This window comes from Musca autumnalis, unplaced genomic scaffold (genome assembly GCF_047663935.1).
Source record: "Musca autumnalis isolate F117 unplaced genomic scaffold, ASM4766393v1 scaffold_1, whole genome shotgun sequence".
NCBI lineage: Eukaryota > Metazoa > Arthropoda > Insecta > Diptera > Muscidae > Musca > Musca autumnalis.
The window spans coordinates 320,930,916-320,949,789 of NW_027411644.1; the positions used below are offsets into that span (position 1 = coordinate 320,930,916).

At 37.5% G+C, this 18,874-nt stretch overlaps 1 protein-coding gene across 1 annotated transcript in view; it reads right to left on the reverse strand.

Annotated features, from left to right (window-relative positions):
* Positions 1 to 18,874, reverse strand: part of Kul (Kuzbanian-like) — a 614,198-nt gene that overhangs the window by 75,125 nt on the left and 520,199 nt on the right. The window contains exon 7 of the mRNA XM_073962521.1: positions 8,023 to 8,905. Coding sequence (XP_073818622.1) covers positions 8,023 to 8,905 — 883 coding nt within the window. The remainder of the gene's footprint in view (positions 1 to 8,022; positions 8,906 to 18,874) is intronic.

Genomic DNA, 18,874 nt, shown 5'->3' on the forward strand with positions numbered 1-18,874 from the left:
AGTTTTAAAATCTATTTTTAGTTCGTCATACGAAACAAAAGGTTCTAGTAGAATATAAAGCGATCTAAGTAAATCAGAATGTGGAGACTGTCACGCAGCCAGAAACCGTGGATCGTAGAACGAAAGTTCGAAATGTCCAATCTTAAAAGTGGAGTTTAATAAATCTCAAGATAGTACGATTTGACACATTTGGAAAATGAAGTGCAAAGTAAAAAACCAATGAATGTTTAACAAGCAAAAAGGCATTCATTTCGGCCGGGCCGAACTTTTTTTACCCACCACCATGCAATATTTTATTGAATACTGGGAATCCCAAATACCCAATGCGGTCAGCTAAAAACGGGAGATACCATTATTAGGGGTGCTATACCACAACGTGAACCAATGTCCACAATTTTTGATAGAGAAGTTTTAAACCATTGGGAACCATAAGTGCTAAAGGACATTCAATCTTGCCTGACAATGTAGATAAAAACTAAAAAAACTAAAATCGGTCCTACCGTTTTTTGAGGCCTATATTGAAAAAAAAGTTTTTTGAGGTGTTGTGACCACTGGGATACTCCAATTTCAAATTACAGGTAGTTCGGTCAACACATGTATCTAAAATACCTAAAATCGGGAGGTACTGTTATATGGGTGTTATACCGAAACATGGGCCTATGTAGACAATTTTTAATGAAGAAGTGTTGTGGCCGTTAAGAACCTAAAATGTCAAATTAGAGCTAGCTCGGTTAAAAATTGTAGATAACCCCTCAAAATGTCGAAAATTGGGATGTACTGTTATATGGGGGCTATTCCAAAACATAGATCTCTGTTGACAATTATCTATGAATAATTTACGTGACTGCAGGAAATGTCAAATTACGGGTAGTTCAATAAATGTAGTGAAAACCTTAAAAACACCGAAAAATGAGAGGTACCGTTATATGAGTGCTATTCCACAACATGGATCTATGTTGAGAATTTTCTGTGGATAAGTTTTGTGACTGCAGTACATCTCAAATGTCAAATTACGGATAGTTCAGTCAATAAAGGTAACGAAAAACCTCATAATACCGAAAATAGGGAGCTGTGGGGTATATGGGACGATTGCAAAACATGAACATATGCTCACAATATTTAGTGGAGAAATTGCGTGACTGTAGGGAATCTCAAACGGCAAATTGCGGGTTGTTCAGTCAAAAAATGTAGCTAAAACAGTCAAAATAAACCTAAACCTAAACATGGACCTATGCTGAAAATTTTTTGTGAAGAAGTGCTTTGATCCCTAAGTATCTCTAATGTCAAATTACAGCTAGTCCGTTTAAAAATTGTAGCTAAAATTCTCAAAATACCGAAAATCCGGAGGTACCCTTATATGGGGCCTATACATTAAGATGGACCAATGTTGACAGTTTTTGGTGGAGAAGTGCTTTGATCTCTCAGAACATTAAATGTCATGTTACAGCTAGTTTGGTTAAAAATTGTAGCTAAAACCCTCAAAATACCGAACATCGGGAGGTACCCTTATATGGGAGCTATAACAAAACATGGGCCGGTATGGCCCGTCTTCGAATTTGACCGGCTTATAGAAAAAAGATACTAGGGTGCAAAAATATGGAGTTCTAGCTAAATTTTTGTGGACGCTAGTGTGACTAGAACAGACGGACATGGCTAGATCGACTCGAAATTTTATCCTGATCAAGAATATATGGGGATTTCTAAAGGTAAGGTCACATTAGGCAAATATTTGCTCAAAAGTGACAAATATTTGTTTGCCACAATTTGACCAGCAAATATTTTTCAAAGGCAAACAAGAAAACAGCTGATTGTGGGAAAACAAAACTATTTGGAAGCAAACAAAAATTTAACCAAACTGCTTTTAATGTGAACACCGTTCAGCAAATATTTCCCTCCTTTTTTGACAAACATTTATTTGGTCTTACAATTTGTTTGTAAGAGCAAACAAGAGCAAACATCTGCTGAAACACATTGTTGTCACATATTAAAAAGGGGCATTATGACCATAAAATGACGAAATTTCTTGTAAATATATAATACGAAGTCAATAATTAGTGAATAAAGAAATAAATGGGAGGTGAGGGATTTATATATGTATATATGTATATGGCGAAAACCAAAAATGTTTTACAATCGATGAATCCGAGTTTCACCCATTCAGAATTCGCGAACTGCTAACATATTCTATATAGTACGATATACATTCTTTAAAATGAAGTGTTTTAGGAGGAATCCCATAAGGTCGACCATAAAAATTAATTTAAGTGGAAGCTGTGTTGGCATCAATGTAGAAAAATAGCTAAAAATGGGTTGAAGCCAACAAGTTTTTTTTATGCTCCCTTCGGATTTCTGGCTTAACCTTACATTTTATAGACATATGCTCAAAGAAAGACTCAAAGAATACTTCATGGGAAATGTGATACTAGTGTATCATTTTTCGATATATCCACTGCATCCACCTAAAATTGATGCTGACATTTTGAAGCCGGAATTTCGGGGTTTTTCAAAAAAACCTATTTTTTGAGTTTAAAATTTACAAGTGTTATTCAATTTCCTTTGTACCCCGCGTGAATTTAGTTTTTTTACGCGACGGATCTAATGAGACCTTCCGCGATCGAATCCATCGACTAAAACCGCGGATATAGATACCTTGAAAATACGAAAATCGGCAAAAATATATTTTGACGAATCAGCGTATTAAACCGCGATTTTCTTTAACATTTCTTACATAAATGGAATCCTTTATACGCGATTTTACCAAAAATGGAATGTGGAGGCACATCCGCAGTTCGTGAAGAATCTGTTTGAAATAGGTGTATATAGACATATTTTTGATGGGTGCTACTGAAACCGGATGCGCATCAAAAATGGTGGGTTTTAGAAAAACGCAAAACCTCAGAAATTATTAGACGTATTGGCATACATTACAATAGTAATTGTGACGTAATTATTGGGTTATTATTGGGTTATAATTGTACTGCTACGCGGATTTAGTTTTGTTATTTATACATCCAATACTGTCTTGAAAACAACAACCGACGTTTTAATCCCGATTATCTGTCTACTTTAATAAATCAGTACAAAAAATCTTCTTTATTTTAAAAATATTACCGTGGCAAGCTGTAAATAGCTGCGGTAAAATGTCAATTTTTTCGAAAAATTTTGAAGAAGCCAAACAAAGTGCTGCATATTGAATTTGACACTGTTTTTCATTTGGTTATTATTGTTATACATGGATTTTTATTTATACGCCCAATATTATCTTCACAAACTTCACCAACTAATTTTACAAAAAGCGCGATTTTTTTATAAAAAAGTCAATACAAAGAAACTTCGTTTTCTATGTTTAAAAACATTATCTTGATAACCTGTATATTATTTTCATTAATAGAAAACGTTTTCATGGTAAACTGTCTTCACCCTTTTGGTTGAAATACTACGTTGACAACATTTAAATACAAATATGAATTCATAATAAACAAAATTGAAAGCTGTTTATAAAAAAAAATTTTCCAAGGCACAATGTGCCATAATTCACATACATTCGCAACAATACACAAATGAACTCATTCCGACAAGGCACTCATTGCCAAACATGTGGTCTTTGATTTGCCTTCTCCACAACAAACAATAAACACAACGCCATTTTTATTATTTCTCTCTTTTTCTCTCTCTATTTTTCTCGGCCAAATAATTTTATATTTTCTGGCAGTTTGCTCAAACAATTTCTGGGTGAAAATATCTCTTCAAATGTGAACACACGGCAAACATGTTTGCCCATTTCGTTATTTGTCACTGTTTGAACAAACAAAATGTGTCAAATATTTGCCTGTAATGTGAACACAAATAAAATTTTGTATGAAATTCACATTTGTTTGGGCAAATATGGGAAAACTAATTTGTACCAAATATTTCCCTAATGTGACCTTACCTTAAGTGAAATCGGACACTTTTTCAAAAAGTGTTTTTTGATTTCCTTTATTTTTTGTTGAGGTGATGCCGCCCATCAGCAAAACATTCCATTTTTAATTTGTTTTTCTGACTAACGGTTTCAAAGATATCGGGCCTTTAAAAAGTCGAATTCTGCAATATGCAAGAAATACTCACAATTTCTTTAATATTGGTCCAAGTAGAAAAAAAATCTAGAAAATCTAATAAAAATAGAAAAAAATGCACAGTGGGCTTTGGTAATATTTAAGGTAAAATATTTAAGGTAAATCCCTAAAAAGAAACAAGTAAAAAAGTATCAGTCGCCTTTTCCGACAGAGATATACCCTCAGCCTATGTGAATTGTAACTTTCATCTACGGTCAGATCGAATGTATTAAGGGTCAGTATTTTGTGGCCTTTTTTGAACATTTGAACTTGCCGACGAAAATGTGGATTAGGATTAAGTTCAAAAGGAGAGAAGGTACTTAAAGGAATGTACTGACATAGTCCATTATGGAAGTGGATCTCAGTATAGGAGTCATACCTTCTCGATAGATATCGCGCCCCAAGTCATCGTATAACTTTTGGATCAGTATGCTAGGAAGAATGGACTTGTCCACGGAAAACATAATATCGCTGTAAACAAAACCACAACGAACAGCACCGGTGTACATCTCCAAAGGATCTTCGAACGAACCTTAAACTGCACCCAGACACAAATGCTGAACCTTTGTTGGGTAGGTACCCTAAGGTACCTCCATTTTAGAAGTTAAACTAAATTTGGACAAAATATTAAGAGATCCAAAGTTTGAACCAAATTTCGTGCATATCATTTAAGTGACATTTTTTAAATACTCGGGGGAAGTACCGGAAGTTTTGCCTATCTTCGAATTGAAACTAACTTTGGACAAAATATGACGAAGGCAAAATTTTGGAACAACTCGTTTGATCAGTTATAGAGTTATCGTTCTCTCCAGCCACTACATATGGTGCCATAGGGGTATTTTACACCTTTCTGGCTGTTTTCTTAAGTAGTATGGATTTTTGCATGAAAAAACTTTTACCGTCGTAATTGAGGCAGCGAATGCAAGTTACTTCAAAAATCAAATTGATTCGAGAGCAGGTCTTAAAGTGAACTTATCCGAAATTTGGTGTGCTAGGTACCCGACGGAGAGGACAAATATAGTCCATATTCGAACCTGATCTACACCTTTTTCACATGTAATTCGAAACATTCCAGTTGTAATTCGTAACATTTCATTTGTAATTCGATTATTCTAATTGTAATTCGTAACATTTTATTTGTAATTCGAGAATTTCATTTGTAATTCGTATTATTCCATTTGTAATTCGAATTATTCCATTTGTAATTCGAATTATTTTATTTGTAATTCGAATTATTCCATTTGTAATTCGAATTATTCCACTTGAAATTCGAATTATTCCATTTGTAATTCGAATTATTTCATTTGAAATTCGAATTATTTTATTTGTAATTCGAATTATTCTATTTGTAATTTGAATTATTTTATTTGTAATTCGAATTGTTTTATTTGTAATTCGAATTATTCCACTTGTAATTCGAATTATTCCTATTGTAATTACAAATAGAATAATTCGAATTACAAATGGAATAATTCGAATTTCAAATGGAATAATTCGAATTACAACTAAAACAATTCGAATTACAAATAAAATAATACGAATTACAAATAGAATCATTCGAATTACAAATAGAATAATTCGAATTTCAAATGGAATAATTCGAATTATAAATGGAATAATTCGAATTTCAAATGGAATAATTCAAATTTCAAATGGAATAATTCGAATAACAAATAGAATAGTTCGAATTACAAATGGAATAATTCGAATTACAATTGAAATGTTTCGAATTACAAATGGAATTCTCGAATTACAAATAAAATGTTACGAATTACAAATGGAATTCTCGAATTACAACTAAAATGATTCGAATTACATCTGAAAAAGGTGTATATCTAGTAGATGTATTAGGATGTGTACAGTATGGACCAAATCGGTGACTCCCTTCAAGAGTTATCGTGCGAACAATTTTTCCGAACATTTTGTGGGGGAGGTACCAGAAGCAGTGAACCAATATGGCTCATCTTCGAACTTAATCTAAGCATGGACAAAATATTACGAAATCCAAATTTTGGACCGAATCGGCAGATCCGTTCGAGAGTTATCTTGCGCTCCAGCCGCGGTGCCATAGGGGTTTTTTGCAACATTCAAGCTATTTTCTCAGGAAGTAAAGACTTGCCCCTGATGAAACATGTACCGTCGTATTATGGGCAGTTAATATAAGTTGTTACAACAAAAATCAAAGCGACTCGAACTTTTCCGAAATTTTGTGTGGGAGGTACCCGAAGGAGTGGACCGATTAAGTCCATATCGGAACCTCATCTAAGTCTGGTTATCGTGCGCACAAATTTTCCGAACATTTTCGAACTTTTGTGGGGGAGGTACCGGAAGGAGTGGACCAATATAACCCATCTTCGACAAAATATTACGAAATCCATATTTTGGACCGAATCGGGTGATCCGTTCGAGAGTTATCGTACGTTCCAGCCAGCCAGACATACGGACGGGCATGGCTATATCAACTCCAAATTGTTTGAAACGTGTTTCGTCCAAACATACCTGGGGTCTAAAACCATTATTTCTATAAGGCACATTTTGCTCGTATGAAAGTGTATATAATGATGAGGGTATAATTAAAGTTTAGAAAAATTGTAAATATTCGTAATTAATATATCCAATAAAAAATCAATAAAATCGAAGAGTACAATCATAGTTAAAAATTGATTTTAAATATTAAATCGCGAAAATTACATGCAAGTCCACTGTGCAATTTTTTTGTTAAATTGCTGATATACAACAAAATATACAAAAAAAGATTTTTGTTTTTCAAAATAGTCAGACTTAATCCATCTATTTTGCTTCTCAAAATATTCAGGCTTAATCCTGTAGTTGTTGTTTTAATATTTTATTAAAACGACTATGGGATTAAGCCTGACTGTTTGAAAAGCAAAATAAAAGCCATCCCACCTAAAAAGAGCCAACCCTCCTAAAATGTTTTTTTTTAAACTGGACCACTATTAAAGAAGTTATGAGTATTGCGTTTTATATAGTTTTTACAGAATTTGACTTTTTCAAGGCGTGAAATCTTTGGAACCGCTAGTAAAAAAAAATTAAAAAAAAAGTATACTAAAATGTTTTGCCGATACGCAGCATTAATTCAGCAAAAAATAAAGGAAATCGAAAACCACTTTTTGAAAAAGTGTCCAATTTCACTCAGAAATCTCCATATATTGTCACCATAAATGCCCGAAGTCGTATCCCCAAAAAAATCAAAATTAATTTTTTGTAAAATTATTATTTTGTTAGTTACGACTTTTGGCATTTATGATGACGATATACGTTATAAAGTCGCAAATGATTGTACCAATGCGTTACAAACTGAAAAACAAATTTAGTATACAGAGCTTTGGAGTCGAGGTAAAAATTGGCGGACTCCGACTCCAGGCCACTTTTTTCACGACTCCGACTCTGACTCCGGAGTCGACTCCGAAAAATACAAAATTGCAGTAAAAGGATTTCTGAATATGGGATCCCTCTCGATCTGTTAAAGGATTATTTATAGGTAAATAAATGTTTTTACTGTGTGGTTCGTAAACCCAGAATGTGTGTTTTGCATTTGTATTTGTTTACAGAGAGATATGTATGTATTCCAATATAAGGCAGGGCCTCCCTTGTGCTCTTTATTCACGCTCACAACCTATACATTGATGTATGCACTTAACTAGAAGAGTTACCACTGATCTATCAAATAAAAATGTAAATTTTGCCCAATATTTTGTTTTGCATCAACAGAAAATAGATTAGAGATAATTATCTAAAAAATTCGGAGTCGGTGTCGAGGGTGGAGGGTATAAAACATCTAAATCGTGTTTACTAAACATAGTTTTGAGAGGAGTATTGCCGTTTTTATTTGACATAGACACCATTTAATTTTATAGCAAAATATACATTTTCTTTCCTCTTCATTTGACTTTTATATACCACTTACCTGTATTTTTATAAATCGAATTAGCCCTCTGCACATGTCTTGTTATGGCCTCTATGCTAGCCTCATCAGAACCCATTTTCTGAAAGAAGGTGTGATCCGCTTGCAAATACAACATGCACGTTATTTTACGATCATACAACGATTTCACCGTGTTTGGCGAATCACCAAAATCTCCACCGCGATTACTCAACAAACTGGTCATCAACATGCTATTGAAATTGGGATTATGGGGATTGGGAGCCATCATTATTTCAGGATTATAATTATTAACAATGATATTTGGTTTTTTTGTGGCACCATTTTTCGTTATAATTTCCACATGGGTTTTGTGGATGGGACGATCATTGCCCATAAAAATTGTGGTCCAATTGTTGTTGAAGAAACCACCGCCGCCACCATTGCTGCTGTCATTAAAATCGTCATACGATGAACGATTATTGTAGGTGCTGACAATGATGTTTTTATGTTTGGTATAGGTTTTCCTCACATTGTTATTGTTGTATGAAGTGTCTCCATTGTTGTTGTTGTTATTGTTGTTGTTTGGATTATAATTACTAACAATAATGTTGCGGTTGCGATTGTATTTCGTCGATGACGATGATGATGAGGAGGAGGGGGTAAATGGTGGTGGTGGAGTGTTGGCAGATGTATCAGAACCGCCAACACCTTTTGCTTGCTGCTGACCAGCATTACGCCACGTTATCACAGATGCTTGTTGCGTTTTACGCTGTTGTTCTTTATCGGAATTCGCTAATGTAGCGCTTGAACTGGATTCAGAATTTGTATCCGCATTATGGTAAATACTGTAGTCATCATTGTAGGGAACATCTAAATCCAAAGGCAACGGTGGGTCGTTTTTATGGCCATCACCAGATGAAGCCAGCTGTTGGAGAAGGAGAAAGAAAGAAAGGAAGAAGAAAAACGAATTAAAATAACAGGCAAAAATTTTAAGGCATAAAGGATTAATGACAATGGCTGTTTGCAAACGAATTGCTGAAACACAAAAAAGTGAATAATGTTAAAAGTAAAATCCCCCTCCCAAAAAAATAAGTTTGGTCTTTGGTATGACTGCTTAAACACAAAAAAGTGGACAATGTTGAAAGTAAAATCCCCGCCCTCCCAAAAAAAAGTTTGGTCTTTCCATGCCTGTCCTGACCACAGCATATGTGTTTATATTTTGAGTCGTTCATGGATTCATTTTTTTTCTGTAAAGCCTAAGCTCGAAAATAAATGGAAGGACCTGTTTTCATTACCATTTAATCCTTGCTGCAGGATGTTTACAATACATAACAACATTTGTATTCGCATATACTTGTGAATCTTAACAAATATAATGGACATTAAAATAATTACTTTAAAAATTGGAATTTTTAATTAACTCTGCAGTCACAGTGGAATGAGGAGAGTTTCCTTATACTCTAAATTATAAACCCTGAATTCAGTGAAGAATAAGTTATCCGGTTGGTTCATAAATTATTGATGTTGATGGATCAATAAATTATCTACGTCGCTGAACATTGTTCGATGAATTATCTACGTTTTTTTTTGGTAAATTATCCTTACTTACTTAGCTGGCCCATTACAGAACATTTGTTCCATAGGCCGAACTAAGACAAGATCTCCAATTCTCTCTATTTGTTGCTTAGCACTCTGGAATACCGCGCATTTTCATCTCATCGTTCACTTGTTTGCGCCATCTATTCCTTGGCCTGCCAATTCTGCGTGCACCGCCAAGCGGTCCGTATTTATACGCCTTTTTCATCGTTCATCGTCGCTCATTCTTATGATATGGCCTAGCTAACGCAATCGCTGCATCTCGATACGTTTAACAATATTGATGTCGTTGTATAGCAGATACAGCTCGTGGTTCATGCGACGTCGATATTCACCGTCAACGCAGATTGGTCCGTAGATCTTTCGAAGAATTTTTCTCTCAAACACACAAAGCACTGCCATGTCTGCTTGCGCAAGTACCCAGGCTTCGTTATAGAGCGTTATTTTTGTTTGACGAGATGTAGCTTTGTTTTTAAACTGCTTACTTAAGCCAAAGTAGCATCTGTGGACCAATACAATTCTTCTTTTTATTTCACAACTGATATGGTTTGTTGTGTTTACCGAGGTGCCGAGGTAGACGAAGTCTTTTACTACCTCAAAATTATAGGAACCAACTTCAACAGTTGGTCCGATCTCAATGGCGCATTGCGCGTCGACACCATCAATCTGGTCTTCTCGTCGTTTACCGCCAGACACACTTTAGCAGATTCTCCTTCGACCCTCGTAAAGGTATCAGTTACCTCTTTTACTGATCGGCACATGATGTCTATATCATCAGTCTAAGCAAGTAACATGTGGCTATTGGTGTAGATTGTGCCTCTTCTTTTGACGTTTGCCTCTCGTATAACCTTTTCCAGCAGGATCTTCAAGAGATCACACGAAAGGCTGTCTCCTTGTCTGAAACCTCTTTTGGTACCAAACTCTTCGGAGAGGGTCTTTACTATTTTAACTGAGGACCTCGTGTCAGTTAAAGTCATTTTACAAAACCGGATGAGCTTTGCGGGGATACCAAATTCAGACATGGCTTGGAATACTTTTGAACGCAGCGGGCTGTCGAAGGCTGCTTTATAATCGACAAAAAGGTGGTAGGTGTCGATCTGCATCTCTTGGGTCTTCTCCAGGATTTGCCGCAGGCTAAATATCTGGACAAATGCTGGACTTGCCAGGTCTAAAGCCGCATTGGTATGGTCCAATTATCTCGTTAACCATAGGCTTTAGTCGTTCGCAAAATATCCCTGACACGATCTTGTAGGCAATAGGGAGTAGACTTATGCCCCTATAGTTACAGCATACAGTTTCATCTCTCTTCTTGTGGACGGAGCACAGAATACTCAGGTTCCAATCGTCGGGTACTCGTTCTTCCTGCCAGATGGTGCTAACTAGCTGATGAATACACCTTATCAGCGTGTCGCCTCCGGTTTTGAACAGCTCGGCTGGTAAGACATCGGCTCCTGCTGCCTTATTATTCTTCAGCCGATTTATTGCTGTCTTTACCTCATCTTGGCTGGGCGGTATACATTCAATACCATCTTCTGGGATTGGGACTGTGGTATCTTCGTCGTCTTCGCTGCTATTGGATACCAACAGTTTTGAAAAATGTTCTTTCCATATCCTGAGTACACTATCTGTATCAGTTACCAAATTACCTTGCTGGTCTTTACAGAAGGATGGGCCTGTACCAAAGCTATCAGTTTGATGCTTGACTCTTTGGTAGAATTTTCGGACTTCATTCTGGCTCCTGTACATCTCGATTTTTTCACACTCCCGCTTTTCCATCTCTCTCTTTTTCCTGCGGAAAAGACGTTTCTCCTCTCTCCTTTTCTTCCTGTATCTCTCTCGTGCGCTACGCGTTGCTACGGATTGTAAAGTAGCCCTATATGCCGCATTTTTCTCTTCGGTGGCAGCACGACACTCCTGATCATACCATGGATTCCTTGGTGAAGGTCTCTGGTATCCAAGTATGGATTTTGCGGCTGTTTGCATGGAGTGGGCAATGCTTTGCCATTGCGCTGATATGTTATCGGGATGAGAAGTGCTTTGTTTAAGCAATTGGGCTAGTTGAGTGGAATATGCTGTGGCTACCTGTTGTGATTGCAGTTTAACGATGTCTAACTTTCGTGTTGTGTCTGTTCGTACTTTGTTTGCTACGTTTAAGCGGGTGCGTACCTTTGCTGCAACAAGGTAGTGGTCCGAATCAATGTTTGCGCCTCGGAACGATCGTACATCCAACACGCTCGATGAATGTCTTCCATGTATCACAACATGATCAATTTGATTCCTTGTTTTCTGATCTGGATATAGCCAGGTGCCCTTATGAATATCGAGATGATTAAATCTGGTACTGTTAACTACCATGTTTTTTGCAGCTGCAAAGTCTATCAGCCTCATACCATTGTCAGATGTTTCACTGTGGAGACTGAATTTCCCGACTGTTGGGCCAGAGATATTCTCCTTTCCAATTTTGGCATTAAAATCGCCTAGAATGATTTTAATGTCATGGGCAGGGCAACGGTCATATGTTTCTTCTAAGCGCTCGTATGATATATCTTTAGTCTTTTCGTCCTTTCCTTTCAGTGGGAGCATGAGGGCAAATAATGCTGATGTTGAAGAATTTAGCTTTTATTCGAATTGCAGCAAGTCTTTCATTCACTGGGTGAAGCTGGATACCAGATGTTTTAGTCTCCGACTAACTACAAATCAGCAACCAAACTCTTGCTTTACATCATGGCATAAATACAGTGCGTCACCTTTAGGTGTTATTGTGACGCCTTTCCCAATCCATCGTATTTCCTGTATGGCAGTAATATCGGCCTAGTACTTTTCAAGCACGTCTGCCAATGCGAAGACTGCACCTTCTCTATAAAGAGTGCAAACATTCCAAGTGCAGATTCGCAGGTCATGGTTCTTAAAACGTTTGCGGGGTTCATCAACTTTAGAGGGGTTCGTTTTTCTTTTCTTTCGTTTTTTCATAGTGGGCTGTTTTTTTTTCTAGGGGAGGGTTACTAACCCGACGCCCAAACCCAAGTTTTTAACGTTCTTATGGATGAACCCGCGGCACATGTTAGCTCACTACCTTTAACGGGTGTTAAAGGCAGTTCCCATGTGACACCACGGGGAGGTCAGTGTCCACTTGAGATGAAAGAGGGACCAAGATAAATTCTGGGCGTTGCCATGTTAAAACCGGTCAGGACCGTTCCTTGGTATCTTCCATCCCCTACGTCACCCTGGGATAAATAATCCCATAGTGCAATTTTTAAATCCATTTTTGCCTAAAAATTTAAAATCAGGATTCAAAATTCCCCTCCCTTTTCTTTCCATCCGTATTCCCACAAACAAACACAAGAAACCTTCTTCTTGTTCAGTGTGTATAACCTCTTGAAGCTATATTATATTTGTATTCATCTTCAACTAGCGTTCTTTTTTCGTCTTCTTCTTCTTTTTATTTCAGTTACTATTTCATTTTCAGTTCCGGTAAATGTAAATTGAAGGTAGATTTTCTTCTGTTACCGGTTTCTGTTTTCCATTCGTTGGGTTTTTTTTTTAATTCACATTTCTATTCCCTTTTGAAGTGGTTAGGCTGGCCCAGGGGTCTATCAGCTTAGCTAAAAGAGGGGACTTTAGTGCCGTAAGCACTCTTAACAGCAGCAGTTGCAACAAAAACAAGAAAACATAAATGACGTTTTAATTGGATTTATTTGGCCAAAAGAAAAATTACCCTTTCACATTGTCTTTCTTGTTTTTGTTATACTGATGATGATGGCCAGCATTTGTTGGTATGTATGCTTCATGTTATGTATGAATGTGTTTGGTTTCATTGCTTGCATGCATTCATTTCATTCATTCACTTGAGTTTTCTCTTTTCATTTCATTTGTTCTTTGTTTTTATCCTTATAGAATAGTTGGTTGCTGTTGTTCTTGTCGTCGTCGTCATCGTCATCGCCATTGTTGTTGTCTAGTTTCTCATCACATTGTGTGGTGTTGCATTTTCCGAAAAGTTAGAAATTGCAACCGCAACCACTAATGTTAGAACAGAGAAAAATGAATGAAGCAGCAAAGTTTGTTGCAGTGTCGACCGACCACCACCACCACCGGCAGCAAAATATGTTGGTCACCATTAGCCCAAAGCCAGCAAGGAACAGCAGCAGCAGAAGTAGTACCCATATTCTGTTGTTTTTGGCCATTTCTTTAGTCTTTTCTATATTATTTGATATCAACAGAAAACTCTGTTAAGCCCGCTTAGTCATTTTTAGTGTCCCGCTTTGTATTCTGCACGCATACACGGCCAACTTTTGCAATTTAAAATGAACATTAAAATGTCCTTTTTGGATATGCTTTCGTATTCATACTTGCTACACGAAGCATTATAGTGTGTATGTGTGTGTGTTTTGAGCAAAAGACATATTTTTTGATGTGTCTCTGGCCATACATTAAAACGGAATGTTTGTTTGTTTATTAATGTGAGGAGTGCCACGGTTCACAGGCTTGTGAAATGAGTGGAGAATTTAGTGGCATATGAAATTAGTGCAAATATAAAGATTGTATATTGTATTGAGATATTTTGAATCAATAAAAAGAAAATCTTTCCAAAAAAATATACCATTACAGAAGTCCCATGTGTTCGGTTTCGTTATGAAATGTTATCTTCCATGTTCAATGTTATTGTGTGTTTCGATTCATTCACCTGATGCTGTCCTCACTTAATCCACAACATTATTTTGCCACTCATTGTAGTTAAAGGCTTATAATGAAGTACTTGCCGAGTAATAAATTGAGAATGAGAGAATCGAGAAAAGAAAGGATGAGTTTTATGTTCAACCTCCTACTTGCCATACCATTTCGAAACAAAGACATATGTACATGGGAACATATGTATGTAAACGTATATGCCATACCATTCTGTAACAAAGTGACCTCGTTTTCTAACCAAATGAATACATACATATATGCAGATATTTGTTGCTACCATGCCTATGTATTAATGTGTTTGAGTGTGTGTGTTTAAGAAAGAGTATGCTAACTAAAGTTAAATATGTTCAGTGTAATCGATGAGGACATCAATACATGAATAAGTAGCTGACAATTTAATTCTTTGGTCATAGAAACGCATTGCTGTGGAACATAGTGTTTGGGTTTTCTGAACATTCTTCGAAGGAAAGGTTAAGTTATTATGTAATTTATTGTTTATCATATTTATGCAGCATTCAACAGATGTATGTTGGGTACATTTACAGAAAAATTACGAAATCAGTAAATTGTATTTAAACAAAATTGTTCCAAACGAATGAACTCGAATTAAAGCAAAGACAAGTTCAACAGCCCTGCACAATTTTGGGAGCCACATACGTCGAATGACCCATTACCAGGTAATGTAAACAAGCTATCGTCTACATTACCAGTAATTAACACATACGTAATGAACTGCCTTCTAACAGAGAAACTATTGACATAAATTGGTGGTCACGTGGGTTTGAATTTTCAGCGTTTTTTTTCACTTGCAATGAAATCTTCTGTCATTAAGCTAAACTCTAACGAAAATATAAATAAAAATACCTTTTAAAGTTTCCAATAAATAGCTATTTTTTTCTTCAGAATTTTGCAAAAATAACATATTTTCCAAAATTGGGAAAAAAAATGTCCTCTTTAGGAGCACTCCACCCACACCCATACCATCCAATCTCTTGACCTATTTTTTGCTTTCCTAAATTTCAATTTCAGGATGACGTAGGGGATGGAAGATACCAAGGAACGGTCCTAACCGGTTTTAACATGATAAAGCCCAGGATTTATCTTAGTCCCTCTTTCATCTCAAGTGGACACTGACCTCCCCGTGGTGTCACCTGGGGAACTGCCTTTAACACCCGTTAAAGGTAGTGAGCTAACAGGTGCCGCGAGTTCACCCATAAGAACGTTAAAAACATGGGTTTGGGCGTCGGGTTAGTAACGCTCCCCTAGAAAAACAGCCTACTATGAAAAAACGAAAGAAAAGAAAAACAAATCCCTCTAAAGTTGACGAACCCCGCGAACGTTTTAAGGACCATGAACCATGCGAATCTGCACCTGGAATGTTAGCACTCTTTATAGAGAAGGTGCAGTTTACGCATTGGCAGAAGTACTTGAAAGTACAAGGCCGAAATTACTGCCATACAGGAAATACGATGGAACGGGAAAGGTGTCACAACAACACCTAAATGTGACGCACTGTATTATAGCTGCCATGTCACAAAGCATGAGTTTGGTGGCGGATTTGTAGTTGGTCGGAGGTTAAAACACCAGATCTCCAGCTTCACACCCGTGAATGAAAGACTTGCTACAATTCGAATAAAAGCAAAATTCTTCAACATCAGCTTTATTTACGCTCATGCTCCCACTGAAGACAAGGACGAACAGACAAAAGATATATTTTATGAGCGCTTAGAAGAAACATATGACCCTTGTCCTGCCCATGACATTAAAATTTTTCTAGTCGATTTTAATGTCAAAATTGGAAAGGAAAATATCTTTGGCCCAGCAGTCGGAAAATTCAGTCTCCACAATGAAACATCTGACAATGGCATGAGGCTGATAGACTTCATGGTAGTTAGCAGAACCAGATTTAAACATCTCGACATCCATAAGGGCACCTGGCTGTCTCCAGATCAGAAAACAAGAAATCAAATTGATCACGTTGTGATAGATGGAAGACATTCATCGAGCGTGTTGGGCGCTTGTTGCGAGAGCAAACATAGATTCGGACCACTTCCTAGTTGCAGCAAAGATACGCACCCGGTTAAACGTGGCAAACAAAGTACGAACAGACACAACACGAAAGTTAGACATCAGTAAGCTGCAATCACAACAGATAGTCACATCATATTCCACTCAACTAGCCCAATTGCATAATCAAAGCTCTCCTCATCCCGATAACATATTAGCGCAATGGCAAAGTATTACCAACTCCATGCAAATAGCCGCAAAATCCATACTTGGATACCAGAAACCTCCACCAAGGAATCCATGGTATGATCAGGCGTGTCGTGCTGCTACCGAAGAGAAGAATGCGGCATATGGGGCTACTTTACAATCAGTAGCAACGCGTAGCGCACGAGAGAGATATAGGAAGAAAAAGGGAGGGGAGAAACGTCTTTTCCGCAGGAAAAAGAGAGAGATGGAAAAGCGGGAGTGTGAAAAAATCGGGATGTACAGGAGCCAGAATGAAGTCCGAAAATTCTACCAAAGAATGAAGCATCAAACTGATGGCTTTGGTACAGGCACCTCTTCCTGTAGAGACCAGCAAGGTAATTTGGTAACTGATACAGATAGTGTGCACAGGATATGGGAAGAGCATTTTTCAAACCTGTTGGTATCCAGCGAAGACGAAGATACCACAAATCCAATCCCAGAAGATGGTATTGAATATATACCGCCCAGCCAAGATGAGGTAAAGACAGCAATAAACCGGCTGAAGAATAAGGCAGCAGGAGCTGATGGCCTACAAGCCGAGCTGTTTAAAACCGGAGGCGACACGCTGATAAGGTGTATGCATAAGCTAGTTAGCTCCACCTGGCAGGAAGGACGCGTACCTAACGAATAGAACCTGATCATCCTGTGTCCCGTCCTTAAGAAAGGGAATAAGACATTATGCTCAAACTATAGGGGCATAAGTCTTCTCCATATCGCCTACAAGATAGTGTCAGGGATTTGTGCGAACGACTAAAGCCCATGGTCAATGAAATAATTGGGCCATACCAATGCGGCCTTAGACCTGGCAAGTACACCATTGACCAGATATTTACCCTGCGGCAAATCCTAGAGAAGACCCAGGATCGACACATACCACCTTTTTGTCGATTATAAAGCAGCCTTCGACAGCCCACTACGTTCAAAGGTATTCCAGGCCATGTCTGAATTTGGTATCCCCGCAAAGCTCATTCGGCTTTGTAAAATGACTTTAACTGACACGAGATCCTCAGTTAAAATAGGAAAGAACCTCTCCGAAGAATTTTATACCAAAAGAGGTTTCAGGTAAGGAGACAGCCTCTCTTGTGATCTCTTCAACATCCTGCTGGAAAAGGTTATTCGAGAGGCAAACGTCAAAAGAAGTGGCACAATCTACACCAATAGCCACATGTTACTTGCTTATGCAGATGATATAAGCATCATGGGACGATCAGTAAAAGAAGTAACTGATACCTTTATGAAGTAAACGGCGAGAAGGCCAAGTTGATGGTGTCAACAAACTACATCAGTTGTGAAATAAAAAGAAGAATTGTATTGGCCAACAGATGCTACTTTGGCTTAAATAAGCACTTCAAAAACAAAGCCACAACTCGTCAAACACTGATACTACCCGTGCTGACGTATGGTTCAGAAGCTTGTTTACTTGCGGAATCAGATAAGGCAGTGCTTGGCGTGTTTGAAAGAAAAATTCTTCGAAAGATATACGGACCAATCTGCCTTGACGGTGAATATCGACGTCGTATGAACCACGAGCTGTATCTGCTATACAACGACATCAATGTAGTTAAACGTATCGAGATGCAGCGATTGCGTTGGCTAGGCCATATAATAAGAATGAGCGATGATGGACCCGCTAAAAAGGTGTACAATTCTAGCCACGTGGCGGTGCACGCAGAATTGGCAGGCCAAAGAATAGATGGCGCAAACAAGTGGATGAAGAGATGACAAGGCGCAGTATTCCAGAAAGGGAAGCACTAAACAGAGAGAATTGGAGATCTTTTCTTAGTTCGGTCTATGGAACAAATGATCTGTAATGGGCCAGCTCAGTAAGTACGTAAGAGGACAGACACATTCATAACATTGGAAAACGATTCCAGACATGCCCTTAAAATGCACTTTGAAATATTTGGGGTAGGACGTAAACCGAAGGATTAAATCGATATAGGCCATATTTCAACCCTAACCACAATGTCTGGAAAATTATTATGATGTACAAAGTATGGACCAAATCGATTGCTCCGAACTTCAAAGACCATACTTTTGATAAGTAAATATTACTTTCGAAGCTTTTTGGTGGTATTGAATGTATACTGTGTAACTAGAGTCATATCAAATTAGGAGTTGAACCCAGGAGTTGGGTTCTTAGGGTCATGAAGGCTGGGTATTGGCAGAGAGAGTGTTCCAACGATCCGTCATCCTCTGCATTCACTGTATTCTGCACAACTTATTTTGTTCAGGTGCGCCTGTAGCCCATGTGAGTCTACAAATGTTATTTTTACTCCATTTGTAATTTTCATTTAGACTTTTTTGCGGTTTAGGCAGTTGTGACCAAAAGTTTAGATCGATTTTAAGGTGCTGAATT